Consider the following 20138-nt stretch of genomic DNA (forward strand, 5'->3'; position numbering starts at 1 on the left):
TCAAGAAAAACTTGGTCTTGTGCTTCACTTGATTCTGAAGAGAAGCAACCTAAGATCAGGTTAATGAACGCCAAAGAACTCGACATTTTGACCTGGACTCCGGCAGAAGTTTTGTTCACGGTGAAGCCTTTTGTGGGTGCATGTCAGAGTCTGTAGACAGATTCAGGAAACCCGGCTTTAATTTAAAATTTAGGAACTCTTTTATTGACATTTTACATGTGTGGTTTTATGTAACTTATCTGTTATACCCTTTTTACTTATCTAACTGGAGAAATGAGAATCTTTTAAGCTAATGGCTACTGAAACAAAAGAACTGGTGAATTTTGTTGATAATAGAATAAGTGGAATCAGAGGACCAGACTTTCTATATTAACCCTTTGAGTAGTGAGTATTTTTCATGCTCGCTGACCTCCGAGAGTGATTTTTTTCTTCCAAAAATGAAATTAGCTCCAGTTACAGTTTTATTAACTTAAAATCATGTTTATTTGATAACTAATTTATGAAAACAAGAACAACATACATTTTCCTTTTATAATGTTTCCTTACACATTTTTAAAATAAAAATTTTTGTACGGTTGTACTCTGGATGGTCAGGAGGCATGAGATGTACATGAACGTTTGTACTACTCAAAGGGTTAAATAAGTTAGGTATATTTAGAGAAAATATGATTAGAATTATAACAAAGTTTCTTTTAGTGAAACATTGCTATCAGTATTATAACCACATGATTCCTGACTGGGAATTAAACCCAGGATGTCCCTCTGCCAGTCCAACGCTCTATCCACTGAGCCACCAGCTAGGGCCCAGAAAAAAACCTTTAAGCTGAGATCTAAACAGCAAGAAGGAGTCAGCTCTGTGAGGATCATTCTAGGCAGTGGGGAAAGACAGTGCAAAGGCCCTGAGGTGGAAAGAACGCCTGGTGGCTGGAGCGCAGAGGGGAGGAGACGAAGCCAGAGAGGGGGCCTGGTCCAGGTCATCCCAGGCTCTCCCACTCAGGATTAGCAGTTTGGGTTTGCTGGTACGTACAGGCATAGTAAGCCATTGGCAGATTTTAAGCAGGGTCACAATATAGATGGATTTCTGTTTTCAAAAGATGGCTCTGGATGGGGGAGGAAGCAAGAGTGTGGCTCGGCGACCGTGGCAGTCTCCCTGGGGAGAGTATGGCATCCTGTGCTTGCCTGTGAGTGGTGGAGATGGAGACTCAGGGTTGGAGGGGGTATTTTGCTTATATCATCAAAATGTTTTAGTATCGCGTTCCCTCAATTGTTATTTTACTTTAAAAAGGAATAATATTATATTTTTGTAAATTTTTGGTTAATATTTAGACATTGTTCATGTACACCATAATGAAGCAGTCAGTAATTCAGGAATGGCTTAATTTATTAAGTGAACACAGAACCATCAATCTGGAAAATTCAGGCCAGAAATGCATCTTGAGCGTTGACCTGTTTGGTGTGGCTGTTCTCACTGACACATTAATCTGATTATTCCAGTAGCTCCCCTTCCTTGGCCTTGTGCACACCCAGATTTCAGTGCAGTCCAGTGTGATGATGAGATTTAGTGTAGGTGATGTACCAGCATTACATGTTCCTCTCCTCCTGTTCAAACGTAGGTAGTTGGTCTTCATATCTTCCACAGTCTTTATCCACACCAGTTCCTTGTGTTGATTATAAGATGGAAAGACATGAAAATCACTAGATTGGCGTGACCAAGCTGGTCATACAGGTGCTCGTTAGACGATCACACCAGGAAATGTGTGACAACAACCTTGACGTGAGAGGACTCCTGGGCCGGGGGCTGGGGGTTAGTGACAGCCGGCTCGCGCGGTCACGTTCTGCATCTGAGAAGAGGACAGCCAGGGAGACACCAGCTCTTACCCTCCCTGAGAATGGCTTCAACACCCAGGACAGCTTCTTCCCAGAAGACAGAGGAATCGGGGCATATCTGAAATAGGCAAGAACTCGGTAAGGGATGAGGAACTTGTTCTAAGCTGAATCTCATAAATACAAACAAGGTTAAAGGAGGCTTTAAACAGCTGAGATGTTAGTAGAACTACTGTGGTTAGCTAGCCTTCTCTCTTAGCTCTCTTAGATCCTTTAGCTGTGCCTTAAAAAGAGATTCTTCCCTCCTCCCCCAAACCTTTAATTTGTGGCTCTAGAAACGAGCTTCAAGCTCTCATGAAGCAATGAGTAATTCTTGTGTTTGCCATCTGAAAAGTAACTCAAGTCCTGTTCTCCATGGGCACAAGCTTCCTCTTTTTTTTCCTGGAATCCTAAGGTACTGTAGTAGACTACATACTGAAAACAGGTTTAAATGAGGGTCTGGGGAGCACATTTCTCAGTAAGTAATCTACTTAACTTTATTTGATGGGTTTATGTTGAGTTTGGAAGCTCAATGGACCCACAATATGATACCATTCAAAGGTATCAGTATCTTATAGGATGGGAAGTCTAGAATGGCTTCAAGGGCTCTGAAAGCCTTGTAGGTTGGAGCTCTGGACAGTGGGTTCGCTGTTTCTTTGTCTGTCGGACCAGTTTCAACCTTTCTTACTGGCTTTGTCATTTAGAATAGAACAGTGAGAGAGAATAGAAATCACAGGCTTCAGTATGAGAAGGAGATAAAAGAGAGTGAGAAACAACAGATAATTCACTGTAAAAACAAAGTCACTTTTGAAAGGAATAAAATTGAAAGATAGTGTGCTCTACTGGAAGGAGGGGTACTTTCTCCCCCAGAGCCAAGAGGTCTGACTCCTGACAGTACAGATATGCATAATTAATTTTTCTCCTCTTCAGATGAGGAGGTGGTCTCAATACCCATGGCCCTGTCCAGTCCTGAGGGTTTCGGACTGTTCTTTTTCACAGCAACACTGCGGTATGACACTGAAAATCACTGCCAAAGTGCGTAAGGAAATAGATAGTGAGGCCTATATTTAAGGACCTTGGACCTAGAAAGCTGGAGGCATGGTTGTGTGTCGGCCCATTTTCAGCCTTTCCGAGCCGGTGTCTGAAGTGTCAGCAGAGCGGCCTCATGCCGGGTCCCTGTGGTGGCCGAGCTACGGCAGCCTTTTTTTTTGCCTCGTTTCCTGCTGCCTAAAAGAGAAAAAACTATTTCACCCAACCGAACCCCATCCTGCCAAGTTTTTAATAAAAAAGCAAAATTAAACAATAAATGACAACTTCCAGTTCAAAGTTTGGAAAAAAATCTTTCTGAAAGTTGATAAAAATCAAATAATCCAGTACCACATTGAGGTTATACGGAAAGCAAATTAGAGCCTTTCACACTGAGGGGAAGCTCTTCAGTTGGTGAAGAATGTGGAAGGAAGTGAGCTCTAACAAACACAGCAAACAGGTCAGCGCTGAGGGAAGCAGGGAGAGCGGAGAGGTTTGTGCACACCCAGCCTGTGGGCTAGGGCTGTGGATGCCCCGGCATCACACGGGAGGCGAGGACGCCCATGGCCTGGGCGGCGGGTGCCCCCGGCATCTCACGGGAGGCGAGGACGCCCATGGCCGGGTCGGCGGGTGCCCCCCGGCATCACATGGGAGGCGAGGACGCACGTGGCCGGGGCGGCGGGTGCCCCCGGCATCGCACAGGACGCGAGGACGCACGTGGCCGGGTCGGCGGGTGCCCCCGGCATCGCATGGGAGGCGAGGACGCACGTGGCTGGGGCAGCGGGTGCCCCCGGCATCGCACGGGACGCGAGGACGCACGTGGCCGGGGCGGCGGGTGCCCCCGGCATCGCACGGGACGCGAGGGCGCACGTGGCCGGGGCGGCGGGTGCCCCCGGCATCGCACGGGACGCGAGGACGCACGTGGCCGGGTCGGCGGGTGCCCCCGGCATCGCACGGGACGCGAGGACGCACGTGGCTGGGGCGGCGGGTGACCCTGGCATCACATGGGAGGCGAGGACGCCCATGGCCAGGGCGGCGGGTGCCCCCGGCATCGCACGGGACGCGAGGACGCATGTGGCCGGGTCGGCGGGTGCCCCCGGCATCACATGGGAGGCGAGGACGCCCATGGCCGGGGCGGCGGATGCCCCCGGCATCGCACGGGACGCGAGGACGCATGTGGCCAGGGCAGCGGGTACCCCGGCATCATACGGGACGTGAGGACGCACGTAGCCAGGGCGGCAGGTGCCCCCGGCATCGCACAGGATGCGAGGACGCATGTGGCCGGGGCGGCGGGTGCCCCCAGCATCGCACGGGACGCGAGGACGCACGTGGCCGGGGCGGCGGGTGCCCCCGGCATCGCACGGGACGCGAGGACGCATGTGGCCGACCGAGGTGGTCGATGACGAGCGGCCACCAGCAGCAGGTCACGCTGCTGTCTCAGGAGCTGCGCTCTGAAGGCTGGGTGAGCCAGGAAGTGGCGGGGTGGGGTGGTGCTGGGGTAGGGGCCACAGAACGTGTGGAGAGAAACTGAAGACCCACCAGGAACCAGGAGGTGTCGTTGGGGTGGGGGGAACCTTGAACTTATCTACTGCTGTCATCCAGGAACTCTGGAGTGAGGAAACTGAAAAGACAGACCCAGGACCCTCAGGTCATCTGTGATAGTGGCCTTTTTAATGTCAGAAACTGCTTAAAGCTTCCAGATAAAGAACACCGTGTTAGAACCAAGGACACGTTAGGAGCAGAAGGAAGTGGGAAAAATGATGGCAACCAAGTCCAAAGGAGATAGTAAAAGCAAGCAGAGCAAAACTCGGTCTTAGTGATTCTATTATAATTGTAATTATAATATGTAATTATATTTAGATAGTGTTTTAAATATACCAAAGATGCTGTCATAGACATCATCTCATTTATAGTATTTTTCACTCTATAAGACACATTCCCCCTCCCCCCAAAAGTGGAGGGGAAAATGCTCGTGCATTTTATGGAGCGAAAAATACGGTATTTTATTAAATATTTTTACACACCATTTGGTTCAGATTTTTTTTTTCTTATTTTTCTCAAAACTCTAGGTGTGGGCCCTGGCCGGTTGGCTCAGCGGTAGAGCGTCGGCCTGGCGTGCAGGAGTCCCGGGTTCAATTCCCGGCCAGGGCACACAGGAGAGGCGCCCATTTGCTTCTCCACCCCTTTCCCTCTCCTTCCTCTCTGTCTCTCTCTTCCCCTCCCGCAGTGAGGCTCCATTGGAGCAAAGGTGGCCTGGGCGCTGGGGATGGCTCTGTGGCCTCTGCCTCAGGCGCTAGAATGGCTCTGGACGCAACAGAGCAACGCCCCAGAGAGGCAAAGCATCGCCCCCTGGTGGGCATGCCGGGTGGATCCCGGTCGGGCGCATGCGGGAGTCTGTCTGACTGCCTCCCCGTTTCCAGCTTCGGAAAAATGAAAACAAACAAAACAAACAAAAAAAAACTCTAGGTGTGTCTTATGGTCAGGTGTGTCTTATGGAGTGAAAAATACATTAATCATCACAACCGCCCATTGGAGAGTGACATTATTACAGTCCCAGCAGGAGACGTGTCATAGGTCACACACTCAGAGTGGGACAGTGAAGACTCCACCCAGGTCTCTCCGCTCCCACTGTGAGTTGTCATAGAAGTCTCCATATGGGAACCAGACTTCCCTGTGCAAGCCTGTGGGTGTCATCCTCAGAGGGACTGTTATCACATTGATCTTTCCAGGCCGTACTTGGGGGACAGACCACCAGTAATCCTCCCTAAGTAGCCAGTGTTCATGCTGGATGCGGGTCACAGTTCCCAAAATAAGGTCAAATTCACTACATTTCTATTCTATCGGAAATAACAGCGGAAATAATCCACCTCCTAGTTTTGTAAATCTAAATTTTATTCTGGAGGTTAAAAAATGTACATATTAATGAAATCTTAAAACCTCAAAGTATATATACTTTATATATAGAGCATGGAAACTTGAGCAACTTAAATTATATGTAACATTATAGCCTCTCCTGCAAGAGCTGGAAAGGTTGATATAAAATACATAGTATTAACTTGAACTGCAGATAGTTTGGATCAGAACAATTCAGTTTGCAGAACCTAGAACAAAGAAATAGATCATACCGTGTCTCTCGACGAATATGAATATGTGAGCTTAAAACTAGTTTTAGCTCCCTTTACTGATAAATTTAATGATGAAAAACTTTTGTAAAAAGCTAATAGTGTTCCCATAACAATTCTATTTTTTTTTAAATTCTGTGGAAAAGATCAAAATTTGTTATTGGCATTTTATCTCTAGAGAGAAAACCTGTGTATGTTTTGCAATGTGGATATACCTCATTTCCACAAACTGTAATGCTATTTCTTAATGAATGACCACCTTCCCTCAGAGGAACAGTATTTCTAGTAGAACTTTTGAAAGTATTTTTGGAATTCTTAAGGTTGTGTGTATGGAGCAGGATTCAGAATTATAAGAGTTGGAAACCCATGGAGATGATTTAGTCAAATTCTATCACTTTACTGATGAGGAGTATGTGGATCAGGGAGTGGAAGGGACTCCACCAAGATCACCCTGCTTGTTGGGGGCAGCACTGTGACCAGAACCCACAGCCGGGACTTCTTGTCCCAATGCTCTCGAATCATTTTCTCCTGCTACAGTTCTAACAGATGATTGACATTTTCGTTGTTGTTATTGCTCTACATGCCATTGTTATCTGAAGAAGAAAGAGCTACCCCCAAATTACCTACTCCTTCTTTGTTCTTTTCCTCTTTTCACCCTAAACGCCAATCTTTTTATAAAGAGACTGAATAGATTCTGCCCTGGATCTGTGACAGCACCACCTTCTTGACCAATCACCATCTGTTTTGGTCTACATCTGGGGGGAGGGACTCCGCAGACAGTATTTCTCGGGTTGGGGAAAATGGGTTTTGTGTTTTGTCTGTGGCAGAGAGAACTTGCTCTGCTGGGTGTTTGTCCCATAGCACACTCCGCCCTCCTTTTTGTCTTTTTTTTTTTTTTCTCATCAAAACAGGTAGCTCTTCTCAGACACCTTAATACACAATAGGTGTGTCTGCTTACACTTGGGAGACAGAGGGCTTTATGTCCCAAAGACAAACAAGGAGCCTGGGAGCAGCCACAAACAGGTGTTGAAAATGTCCATTTGTGGCAAGTTCATTACTGTAGCACCAGGAATAAACATTGAGGATGCAAGCCCTCCGAAGGGGTGAGTGCGTGTATTGAGAGGAGAATGTTGTCAAGCAGAGTAAGTAGAAAGTAAAAGAAGGTCCTATTTTTTTTTTCTTGATTTGCTCTAGTAATATTTATTTATCTCCTTCAACCAGGAAAATTTCACTATTTGGCTTTGGCTGTTTGAAGGCTTTTGCCAAATGCTTAACAATCTGTTCGGTTTGATTTCTCACAAAAAGATCACTTTGAGAACAAGGCTCTATGTAACTAAGATGTGTTTGTTTTTGTTTAAATCACTCAGAAAAGAAATCATCTCTTGTCCATTGTTAAAAGAGAGGTTTCAATCAAAGGAAAATTCTACATATTCTAAAATATACAAACAGCTCTTTGAAATTGATGCCAAATCAAACTCAGAAAGGGACATTTTTCTTGCAGAAGTTTTGAGTTAATTCCGTGTGCAAGACTCGAGTGGAAAAACTCTGAGACTGTCAGGGGAAGGAGTTACTACAACTGGGTTCTGGAAGTTACATAAGGAGAATTGTCTCAGGATAGTACTAAGACTCTTGTATGTAGTTTTAGGCTAAATCCTAGCAAGGTAGAAAAATAAATTCTTTTCAAAGTGAGTTGTTTTTTCTTTTTAGTTCAATAAAAAAGTAGTAGGTTGGTTTCTGATGTTATTGGATCTAAACCTCCAATGTGAGAAACCATGAAAGTCATCACTTTTTTTTTTTTTTGGCAAGAGACAGAGAAAGAGAGAGAGAGGACAGACCAACAGCAAGGGAGAGAGATGAGAAGAATCAGTTCTTCCTTGTGGCACCTTAGTTGTTCATTGATTGCTTTATCATATGTGCCTTGACTGGGGAGCCAGTGACCACTTGCTCAAGCCGGTGACCTTGAGCTCAAGCCAGCGACCTTTGGGCTCATGTCTGTGATCCCGCACTCAAGCTGGATGAGCCCATGCTCAAACCAGTGAGTGACCTCAGGATTTTGAACCTGGGTCCTCAGCATTCCAGACCCATGCTCTATCCACTGCACCACTGCCTGTTCAGGCAGTCATCATTTTAAAAAAAATTCAATTGAAATGTCCTCTGTTGTTAAAGAAAAACCATCCTTTCCCCTATCTAAACTTCTGTTAGGATGAAAGGCAGTAGATAATAAGGAGACAAGTCTAGCGGGGAAAAAGGACACACATCAGGAAACCCAACAGTTTAATTTCAGCTCTGCCACCAACTGGGTGTGTCCTCGAGACCGTCATTCTTCGACCGAGCTTCATTATCAGTTGGTACCCGTCGTGCCTACCACACGGTCTTTCTGTGAAGGTAAAACCAGATGTATGTAAAAGCAGTGACAACTTAAAAAGCAGTATATAAAGTCGAAACTTTTTAATTCAGTTACTATTTTTGAGAGTCAGTGTCGATATGGGAAAAAGCCAGAACCCATTTTTGTTCTTCGGATAAGGGAGTAAGCCAGGGAAGAGGTTAGAGAAAGAGCTGCACCCACACCTGGTGAGCAGAGCAGAGCTGTGGCCCTGGAACTAGCCAGCCTGATCCAGGCAGACAGGTGTATTGGGTCAGGAAAAGCGGTTGGCTGAAGATAGACAGGCAGAAACCAGAGACACAGTTAGGTCAAGCCTGGTATTCCCACCCCTTTCCCCCCACGCACACTGGAATACTTTCTGAATGTCACGCTGGGAAGAGCTGCAGTGCATTTAAAGAGAAGTAGGACAGAGGTCCCGTTGTCCAGGAGTTTACAAGCCAGTGGACGCGCTAAAGTAGGTGTCTGGAGCGTCCCTGCATGGGCACGAGGTCCAAGGGAAGCACCCGATGCGGAGGGAGGAGAAGGCACCGCGCTACAGCAGGCACAGGAGAAGCCTCCCTAAAGCTGACTGATGTAGATTTTAAAGGCTGCTTAGAATTTCAAGGGACTGAGGGAGGGAGGGGCTGCGGATGCCAAGCGCTGAGAGAATAACCACCACGGCGTGAAGGCGGGAAAGGGGAGGGCAGCACAGGAACTAAGGAAGGGTCCAGTTTGAATGGACTGTCGTGCCCATGAAGGAGTAGAGTGAGAGACAGGACTGGGAAGGTAACTTGGGGCAAGATGACTATTACAGCAAACATTTGTTGAGCGCCTAATAAGAGATCTAGAAATGTGCACATACCTGGGGTAAAAGAAAACAACAACAACAAAACCCCCCAAAACCTGACACGAAGTTACAAAACAGGTAGGCAGTCATGAACAGGGAAATCCTGAGGAACCAGGAAGCTGGTAAGACGAGGATTTAGGAGCCCAGATAAGCCATCTGGGCAGAAGATGCATCACACAAACAAAAGAGGATCTTGATTCTAAGGCAACCTTCTGTCAAAACCAGGAAGCGTCTTCTATTTTCCTCCTGGGACAGGAACCAATCCCAGGGCATGATCAGCCCAGGCCCACACTGGGGGGGGGGGGGAGCAGGTAAGTGGGTACACGTGACGAGAGAGGGAGAGAGGGCGAAGAGGAGGACGGGCTGGCAGGACACAGCGGGAGACCGAAGCCTGTGGCTTTGATCCTGGGTTAATACTGATTGTGTTAGGACGGGGATAGCCGTACCTCTTGGAGCTTAGATGGGGCAGCATTTTGGTAATCTGGTTCCAGTGTCTTGGAGCATTGGGTTGTCTGAGTCACGTGCTTTAAGGTCTAGGATGGCCTCAGGGCTGGTGGACCACACCAGGGTGCTAAATAAGCCTTTTGAGGGGGATTATGTTTGAAAAACTGTCCCCCAGGTTTGTCAGGTTTTGAGTGACAGTGCTTTGGGGGCAGCTGTGGCCTAGAACCAACTCTTGCTTTTCTGGCCCTGTCTGGATCTGTGCTAGACTCAGTCACGGGGCTCGTCTGAGACTGGATAGGTGCTAGATTTAAAGGAGCAGACCTGTTCCTACTTTAAGTGGCAAATCGAAGCTCCAGCTGAAAACAGCGTGTGCCTCCAGAGGTTGGTGGAATGCAGTCTCTATGGTGATGATTTGCTCCTTTTCCTACTGCACCAGGCATGTTCTTTCACAGAAGAGTTTGGTTGGGGCTGGAACTGGGTGTGTGGAGTGAATCAGGAATTTCAGGATTCTGATTCCCCCATCTCTTCCAGCGTGGACCCAATCTTTCTAGTTTTCTTCTTTTATGGCCCTGCTAGTTCAAATAGCACCACTAACAAAGAAACTCTTTTGAGCTGGAGATGCTTGCTGCTTTCTGTGTCCTTTGCCGGGTCACTTAAAAGATTTGTTTAAAATCACGCAAGACATCAGTGGTAAAGGCAATATGAAAATTCAGGGGCTGGGTCACACATAGCAGATAAGTGGCACACATCAGCCTCCCCATGCCACATGCCATTCCCACCTTCGTCCCCAGGGCTGTCGATGAAAACTGACCAGAAGCCTAGTCATTGCCCTCCAGGTAGACATAGCCAACCTGTAAGAATTTGGTGAGCATGGCACTGAATCTGACACTGTGAAGGAGACTGTGCCCGCTGTGTCCTATAACCTGGAGAAAATCACTGCTTTGAGCTTGTTTGTCATCTGTCATGGTGGGTGACACCGTCTCCCTCACAAGGCTGTGGTGAGGTTTTAACACACCATAACTTGTTTCCATGAAGATTCTCTGCAAACTGAAGCCATCACATCTCGGTTGTCTGCTTTGAGTAGCCCTCTTTCCTCTTAGTGGCACTTGTCACCCGGTGGAATGTTGCAAATATTAAAGCACTCACAGGAGCCCTACGGTTTGAGCAAAGCAGAGACTGGTCTGTTAAGCAGCAATAGCTGGTGCTGGTTCCCAGCCCGGCATCAGGCAGCCTCCGGTCGGTCAGAGCATTCCTAGACAATGGGTTTAGGCTTGCTACCGAGCTCTGAAGAAACGCTCCTCAGATTTTCCCACTAAGTACCCCAAAGGGCAGAGGAGACTCCAGGACCCCTTCCCTGCTCCTGCTCTCCCAGTCTGTTGACATAACCCCAGACAACCCCAGTTCCCACAAGGTGAGCATTTTCAAGTCTTTAGTTTTATCTAAAAATTCATGGGAACTTGACCCCATTTTATGCCAGTTTTTTTTGTTTTTAATCTAAAAAGTGTTTTAACTTACTATTATCAGTTAAATGTCCCTCTTTCAAAACTCTCCCCCATTTGTTCCCTTCTTGCGCTGCAATGCCCTCCTATCACCGAGGCTTCGATGTCCAATATATAACATCTCAACCAGTTCATAAATTTCTGCTTTTAATATAGTCTGAGTAACCACTAGCGCAGGCCACAGGAAAATACCAGGCTGTCCCCTCTGCATCCAAGCTTTTCTGAAAGATTTACTTAGGAACAATTTATCATTTAGTTGCAATTTAAAAAATAATCTTAATTGGCCACATATGTTATCAAATAAGAGTGGGTCTTTTAGCCTCCGCCTTCCTCCGTATTGCCCCCCCCATACGTGCGCATGCGCACTGCGGTCTGCCAGGAAGTCAGAGAACTAAGCCAGCCCCACGCAGATACCATCACAGGACAGCCTCCTCCTGATCCAAGATAAGGTCACTGATATTAAAGCTGTTATTTTTAGGAGAGATGGACTATTGCTTTTAAACCTCTTTCCCTCTTTTTCCTAGTTCCTCCTCTCTTAATTGTGGCTCCATGTTTTGGTAGCCATAAGTCATTAGTGGTTTTTAATTTCCCTGAAACTGAAATAAGGTCTGAAAGGGTGGATTTGTCCCTTTTTCCTCCTTTTCCCTTTTTTTTTTTCCTGGCTAATCGGAGGAACGCAACCACATCTGAGGCCACTTGGCTCATTATGAATTTCATGGAAACTGATTCTCTGAAAGTGTTTCCATATGTGCGTTCCCAATATATCCTATCCTCTCTAAATGGGAGCACAGACGTGTGCATGGGCTGGAAATGGCTTCAGGATGTGACAGAGCAGTCATATGACCGCCACGGCACCGTGGGTGGCCTCCTGTGAAAGACGCGGTGTCCTGGGTGCTGGCCTCCTTCCTGCAGCGGATCTGGTTTCAAAGACTATCCACCCTTCCTAGCCTTTAAAAAGTCCTTAATCAAGGCCTAGCAAGGAGATCTCTCTCCTTTTTCCTCCATTTCTGCCCCCGCCCCCAACGCCTTGGTTCCTTCTCGCATCCTCACTCTCCCTGCAGGCTCGCAGACACTCGCACCTCTTCCTCCGCCGGCCTCCTTTCCCTTCACAAAGAGGAACTGCACTGTCCCAGCGACATCCTCACTATGTGGGCGAGTTTAAGGGCTGGTTGAAGGTTCTGAAGATTGCCAGGTTGTTGCGTTCCGCCCCCGCCCCCCTTCCTGCAGCCCAGCGTACTTTCTTAGCCTTGGGATCAGCTGGCCTCGCAGATTTTGCTAGCATGCAGTGGAAAAGTACAATTCATTACAACACGGAAAATAAATATTTATACTGGATAGTTGAGGCACTTTTCCTCTCTTTTGCAAAACTATGGAGTTTGCTAGCCTGACCTTTCATTATCTTAAGAAAATTTTAACTTCACATTCTCCTTTTGCTGGTTTCTTCTCCATCAGCATGGCCCGGGACATTTCTCGTGTAGGCTACATGTTTCCAGTTATTACCTAATGAAATTAGAAGTAAAACGAATGTAGTGGTAAGCTACCTGATCATTTTTGTGTGAGGGGACAAAATCAGGGAAATTAAAAAAAACTGATGTAAAATCGCTTAAAACCTCAAAGAGAGTAACGGTCTGCGTCTAGTCTAAGATTGGCTTTGGATAACGTTTACATGGCATTTCTGCTCTGTCGTGTTGCCTGCGTTAGACTGTGCTGGTCATTTATTTAGCACATTTTTTGGAAGCACTAGTCTTTTCCCATCACCGTGCTGTGTAAGAGGTAGGATCAAAAAGAACACAAGGTTCTTATTCTCAATGTGCTTTCCCTTTAGTTGGAAAGTGAAAATACTTATCTAAAGTCAATGACAACTTCTTGGCCTGACCTGTGGTGGCGCAGTGGATAAAGCGTCGACCTGGAATGCTGAGGTCCCCAGTTTGAAACCCCGGGCTTACCTGGTCATGGCACAAACGAGAGTTGATACTTCCTGCTCCTCCCCCTCTTCTCTCGCTCTCCTCTAAAGTGAATAAATAAAAATCTTAAAATCAATGACAATTTCTTAAAATGCATGGAGAGGTAAAATTTATACTATAAATAATTCAAGATGCATATGATAAAGAAACCATAGCAAGAATTTATACATCTGAGAAGTCCTTGGGTAATGGTGGTGTCTACAGACAGTACTTACTTACCTTGGTCTGCAGAGAGACGAGAGGTGGCGGTGAGGCTGGGGAGAGTGTGAGGGAAGCCCCCGGCAGGGTCCTGAGATGAGTTCTGCCATGAAGAGGGGTTTACCCCAAAGAATAGTAGACGTGACCTTGGTGTAAAGTATAACAGAGGACTCTGAACACGCCAATCTCCTCCTCCTCATTCTTTGCTCATTTGCAGAGTTGCTCAGTCATGCCGTGTGAAAGGTGGCTGGCCTGTGCTGGTCGGGGGTGACACCCTTTGGTTGTAAGGCTCTGCCACCTGTGTGGCCAGAAAAGGTAACGTGAGTGGAAGATTTTCTCCTTCCAGGTGTGTTATCACAGAGCTCAGATCTAAGGGAACCCCAGGCAGATCCTCTACCAGCCCCCCCCCCCCCCCGCGCGCGTGCGCGCGCGCTGTGGCGGAGCCGCGGAGGTAGAGCAGAACGCGTGAATCTGGGCCAGGACCGCACTTTCATCTTGTGATGTCCCTCAGACCCGCCGTGTCTCCAGGCTCCCGTTTCTTCATTTGCAGAGGCCATCTGTGATTCTTGACTCTGACATACTAGCTCTGTGTGCTCGTCTAGAAATTCAGATAGCATGTGAGCTGTACCCTATGTTACCCTTACTACCTATTCCAAATGGTAAATAATGGGACCTTACAGGCAGCAGTTACCCTGGGACCCTGAGGAGGATGAGCTTGCTAACTAACTTGCCACTAGGCCGTGCACTTCTGGCCTGTTACTCTTTCACCTTCATCTCTTCTCCCCATAGCTCCCCGGGGTAGACGTTCACACAGATGCTGGCTCCAAGGGGACTGGGGACCACACTGGTGGCGGAACAGAAGCATCTGTCTGTTCACTACTGGGAAATGCCATCTGTGGGGCCATGAGTTCAACTGATGTAACGATGCTTGCAAAGAGCTTTGAACACTCTTTAAAGGGTTTTGCAAAAGTTTATAGGTATGGAATGGTATTTGAATTACCATTCATGTTGATGTCAACATGACTTAATGTTTATTATATTTATTTTTAATGTGTCCAAAATGTATGTTATTATACAGTGTTCCCAGTCCCTAATTTACTTGTTCATTCATTTACCCCTCCATCCACTTAAGCTCTTAGAAGGTTCTGAAGGATACGAGAGGGAAAGAAATCATGGCCTGTACCATCCAAAGCTTACTTTATAGTTGGAGAGAACAGTTGAAGAAACAGCTAATAACTCAGTAAAGCATTGACCAAGAGCCCAAAAGAATGATATGGAAAATGAGTGCTATTGGAACAGGAGTGGAATAGGAAATTATATAATAGAGCTGTTGTGGAGGGCGCCGCCGAAATGTTGTCGAGGAGGAAGAAGATTCTTAGAGGAGAGCAGCTCTGCTGAGACCAGGGGTAGTACATGTTCCATTGGAAAGAATGCCGTGAGGGGGTTAATAAAACGGACTTGGGCTTTATTTGAGATTTGTTGGAGCAGTAACTCCTACCATTTAAAAGGCCCCAGTGAAGCTTTGAAGTTCACACCTCATTGCTGAGAAGTATGATGGCTTTTCATTGTGTACGGTTATACCCTTGCATTAAGAAAGTGGGACAGGGAGCTGTACAGATGCCAATGCATGTTCCACGTGGATTGAAGGCCCTTCTTTTCTCTGCCCAGAGCTTCCCTCTCGGCTGGGGTGGGTGGGTGTAAATCCATCCCGCTGCTGCTGGGGATGAGATACAGTGTTTCCCAGCTGACAGCCTCAAATGGCAAGTATCCAGTTTGTTGTTGTTGTTGTTTTAAGTACTATTTCCTTTCATTCTAGAGATCATTCTAGAGATCTGCTTGCTCGTTTCCAACCAGGCGTTACTTACACGGAGGGCCTTCTAATGAGAAAATGTGTGTTAAAGTACTAAATGTGTAAGGGCCTAGAAACATCAGGTCAGGTGTCGTTGGTAGTAAGCACTGAAGGAGAGAAACCGGGACTGGATGGCTCCCTGCCCTCACCAGAAACTGCTCCCTGCCCTCACCAGCGCACTCTTTATTAGGGGTCACGCATGACCCAAGAGAGCCAGCGTTAGGACGCAGGGTGCGAAAGACGCTGAGTGGGGGCTGCCGGCCACAAGGACGAGAAATCAGAGGTTCTCTTTTATTTTCCCTTGCCATGGTCTCACTTCTTTCTACCACACTTTCTTGCTCTGAAGACCCAGGAAACCTGGTTGGGGCAAGAGAGGCTATTTCCTTTCCCCCCATAGTCCTTGGGGACGGGGTGGGGGGAAAGATTGTTTTTAACATTGATTTTATTTTTATTTGTGCTTCCTGGGCATTTTATTAATAATAGCACCTCCCTCCCCCACCCCGGTCCATGAGGCTGTGGAAGCTTTTGCTGTGGTGGCTGTTTTAATGAGCAAGGTTTTTGCATCTGTGTTTGTGACCGCGATGTCCATCTGCGAGCTGACTGTAGCCCGGGTGCAGATAACAGGTCTGGAGGGAAATGATCTGGAGGCAACCAGCAGGTCCTGAGGGAATCGGACCCTTGACCTGGGTCTCGTTCACATTATGCCGTGAGCAACTGAACTAATTGCTTACAATTTAGTAGGTTAGATCAACAATGAGACCTAATAGAGTTCTTAGTAGTATCCCACAGACAGTAACTGTCATTGAGGCATCATGTAAGCACTGGAAGAGCCTACTTAAATTTTTTTAGGCAAATAGACTTCTATGGCAGGGGGGAAAACAAACAAACACACACACATATATATATATATATACACACACACACACACACACACACACACACACACACATACACAAACACACACACACATGATTATATCAACCAAAATCCCTTCAAGGTGTAACTAAGATCGCAAAGAGGTCAGAAGTCAAAGGGGTCTGTGTAGTTTGCCGCTCAGCCTCTCTTAAGCGTTGCGATTTTATAAATGGCTCCCCTTCTCTGGTCCTCGGCTCTTTTATGCATGGCCAGGTTAGAGTAGGATCAGTCTGGAGCTCTCCATCAGAGCACCCAGCCAGCAGAGGGAAGGTACGTGGGTGCCTTAGGGGATCTGGAGGCATTGCCTGAAGCCTCACAAGTGCAGAAGTTTTGTTTGTCTATAAATTCACCCAAACATCACGTTGACTGCATATCCTATCTGAGTCTGTTGCACAGTGTGTCCGACTCCAAGTTAAGTAAAACCAGCCCATCGGAAGGATACACCGTGTTTATCATGGGTTTCAAGTAACTCCTGGCAGTCCTGGCTTTATTGAATCAGTAGGTTGTAGTCAGGAGTTGGAAACAGGCTCTAGGGAGCGGGGACCCTACAAGGCACGTCACTGGGGTAGTGACTGAGCTTTGGGTTTACGTTCATAAAATGAAGTTGGGGTGATAGTGCTTTTCGAACTTCCTAGGCTTTTATCTTGACCCTTTTAGTAAATAGTACATTTTCTTTAGTTGATATGATACCCATGTCCATTTTTTAAATGTATAATTATAATGTGGCTAGTGACAGGAACGAGAAAGTAGGACACAATGTTAAAATAACCCAAGAAGGCGGTCTAAAAGAGCATCTGAGTTCATGTACAAAACAAATTAGAAGTATAGCTACAACCCTATTCGGTGAAAGAAAATTTAATTATCTAACAATTATTATAAGTAAGTTGAAGATAAGGAAGGGGGTTATATTTTTTCCATCTCCCCATCATAGATTATAATATGAGGCAGCGATTTTCAACCTTTTCCATCTCATGGCACATATAAACTAATTTCTAAAATTCTGTGGCACACCAAAAATATATAATATTTTTTTGCTGATTTAAAAAAAAAGGTGTGATTTTGATACATTCATACTGATGGCTATTGTTGTGTTAGCTGTTGTGATTTTTTTCTTTGACAATCTATGGGGAAGTAGGTCAGTGCCTCTGATTAAATAGTCAGGTATTGCATGTTTTAAAAAATTCTTGCAGCACACGCGGAAAATTGCTGATGTAAGGGATCTCATGTAATACTGTAGCAAGTTGTTAATATTCTTCATACAGAAAACATTGCATATGTTTCAGAGACATTCCTTGTTAACACAGAATGACTAAGCAAATTCCAGAGAATTCTATTTTTTGTAAGTTATAAAATTGCTGTATAATTTCTTTAACGTTCACATTTTGCCCAGGAGTTGCTCCTCAAGACCTGACCGTCTCAAATATCTAAAAATGATCGCTCAGAATTCTGTAAACCTAGCGGAAATTTGTTGCATTATGTACTGTAAAACCACAGCCAGAGCTCATTAATTGAAAAATGGATGTTGATTTGCATTAGCTGGCTTCTATAAACTAAAGGTGCAGCGATCCTGGCATGCTACGGGTAATAAAAACATCAGCAAAATGTATCAGGTAAAGCAGAGGAGTGGGGGGGGGGGGAGTGTGGAGGGATAGATTCAGAACCGTATTGGAGTTTACTGGCAGGGACCCAGAGAAAGGGTTTTAATGAGGCTTCTGCACCAAAATAAGGGAAACCACATGGAATTTTAATTATGACTTCAGTATATTTCAAGTACAAATACCCGCGAGAAGCATTTTTTACATTGGCAAGCCTATCTGTGTGAGCTCTTTGCTTCCGTGGGGGCAAACATTGATGCTTAGGTATGACTTCTTCCTGTTTGACATTGATCACATGATTCTGGTTCCTTTCACATGATCCAGTCTTGGGCTGAACGGAATCTGTATAGAAGTGGGCTGCCTATAAGTATTAGCTCTGCCCGCTCGCTCACGTTCACCTGGGCGCTCCGCAGCGCGAGGGCTGGCCGAAGAGCATCTGGGGCCTCCGCGTTGTGCCCTTGTGCCAGTGTCCTGCAAGGCACAGGGCAGGGAGACATCCAATCTCCTCTGCTCTGTCATAATCACAGCTTCTAGACTTTTAAACTTGAGCTTGTCAGAATTTTGTCTGAGGGAGGGGTTAGGTAGAGGTCAGCTGAGGATGGGAGAGTTTATAAAAAGCAGAGAGTGACTGCCCAGACTGTTAGTTTTGGTTTGTCATCTTGAAAGCGGTTGCTTCCGGTATTAGAAGCCGGGCACCAGCGTTTTACCCTCCGCCTCTGGGCCTGTGGAGGCCAGGGAAGTGCTAATGAGGGGGTGGGACCTTGTCTGCCTTCCCCTGCCCTGAGGCTGCTGCTTCTCCTTCTGTCTCGGAATTCACTGCTGTAGAACTTAGAGCTGGAAGGGAACTTAGAGCTCATCCCCCTCGTTTTACAGATGATGACACTGCCACCTCTGACTTCTGCCTCTGGCCTTCCCCTCTCAGTAAGAAGAGCCAGGCAGGTGAGACTTTTAACAATTGCTGGGCTGGGCCGGGTGGGGCTGCCTGACTGCTACTGTCCTACTGGTGAGAAAAAACTTTCGTTAACTATATATTGCTTTTAAACAGCCAACTTTGATTACAAATGCACATCCCGGTGCTTACCCCGTGGCATTTTAGAAAGATCACAGGCAGTGTGCATTTTAACAAAAATAACCACTCTCAACTCAGCACCTTTAAAGAAAAGTACTAGGGTTATTCCTTCAATAAGTACTGTAGTGTCTAAGATCAAGTGCTGAATAAATTGTGGGGCTGAAGAAGAACCTACTCACCAGGGCCTCTGAGAATCACTAAGCACTTTCTCTTATAGACAAAAGCTTCTGGGAAAACAAAGACATGAGATCCAAAGAATGGGAAGATTTTAGATGGGATCAAAATCTTCAGAACCACCGGCATTATAAAAGGACTTGTCACAATTCTATTTTAGAAAGTCATAACCCAGTCTTTGAAAACTAATTTCCACATGAAGTGGTTTTATAACTGTGGTTTCATAAGTTAAGCACCAGAAGTATCTATCAAGGAAGCATATTGTTGGCTTTAGAAGCTAAATGACTTTACATCTCAGAGGGAAACCTGTCTTTGCCTCCAAGTTACCCAAGTTGGCCTGAGGCAAATTCTGTAAGATGTGGTACAAGGCCTGATAAGTGGATGGGAGGGGCTCCTCCTCATAGCTCCCCTACACCAAAGAGTAGCCTGCCACCAAAGCTACTCCCCGCACCTGGCCTACATCAGGTCCTAGGTCTACTACCAAGGCTTGAAATGCAGTGATTTCCAGGTTCTAAGCCTCCTCCCCCATCCCGGTTTTAAAGCCCGCTTATTTAGTTGATGACCCTTAGGAGATACAGGGCTAGACTCCCCCTATATGCCCCAGATAGGTAATATAGTTCTAAAGTACATTGAGATCTTCTTTGATTTCAGTCTGATTTGATATTTTTTGAAATCCGTTACCAAAGATGAAGAATAAAACAAGATTTTGAATTATTTCAAGAGTTGAAGTGATAGGAACGTGTATCATTTTCAAGTTCCTTCACTGATTGGTACCTGGAATTTCTCTACATTCGGTTGAGAAAATGAGATGAGTCCACCTTAGTTAAAAGAATCACTTTCAAATATCTGAGGTGCAATGAGAAACAAAGAGAGGAGAAAAAAAAAATCAGTGAAGATTCAGTCTTAAAGCCTGGTGAGTGGATCTATATAAGGAGTGTTGGGTTGGTTTACAGACAGGACCTGGCCCACATTGGGGTTTTTAAAGCCCTTTGGGATTCTCTGGGGTTGAAGAGCTTCAGAATAAATGCTACAAAACTATATAATGTGGGGAGAAAAAAGAAAAAGAAAAAAAGAATGTGTAGTGATTGGTGCATTTGAAGATCTGTTTGTGGCTTGCTGTTTTTTTTATGGGGGAAGCTAAAGTTTTCTTTTTTCTTGTAAAAATTCTATCATTATTTTAATTGATATTTACAGATTTTTTCCCCCCCATC

General features: G+C 45.9%; 1 protein-coding gene across 3 annotated transcripts in view; it reads left to right on the top strand.

The window, feature by feature from the left end:
- Nucleotides 1-20138, top strand: part of RUNX2 (RUNX family transcription factor 2) — a 135793-nt gene that overhangs the window by 111243 nt on the left and 4412 nt on the right. For 2 of the 3 annotated variants that reach the window (XM_066251654.1, XM_066251670.1), the window contains one exon: nt 18558-18623. The exons of the other annotated variant lie outside the window; for it this stretch is intronic. In XM_066251654.1, the coding sequence (XP_066107751.1) occupies nt 18558-18623 (66 nt within the window). The remainder of the gene's footprint in view (nt 1-18557; nt 18624-20138) is intronic. 3 annotated transcript variants of the gene reach the window in all.

Source organism: Saccopteryx bilineata, chromosome 1, assembly GCF_036850765.1.
Source record: "Saccopteryx bilineata isolate mSacBil1 chromosome 1, mSacBil1_pri_phased_curated, whole genome shotgun sequence".
Taxonomy (NCBI): Eukaryota; Metazoa; Chordata; class Mammalia; order Chiroptera; family Emballonuridae; genus Saccopteryx; species Saccopteryx bilineata.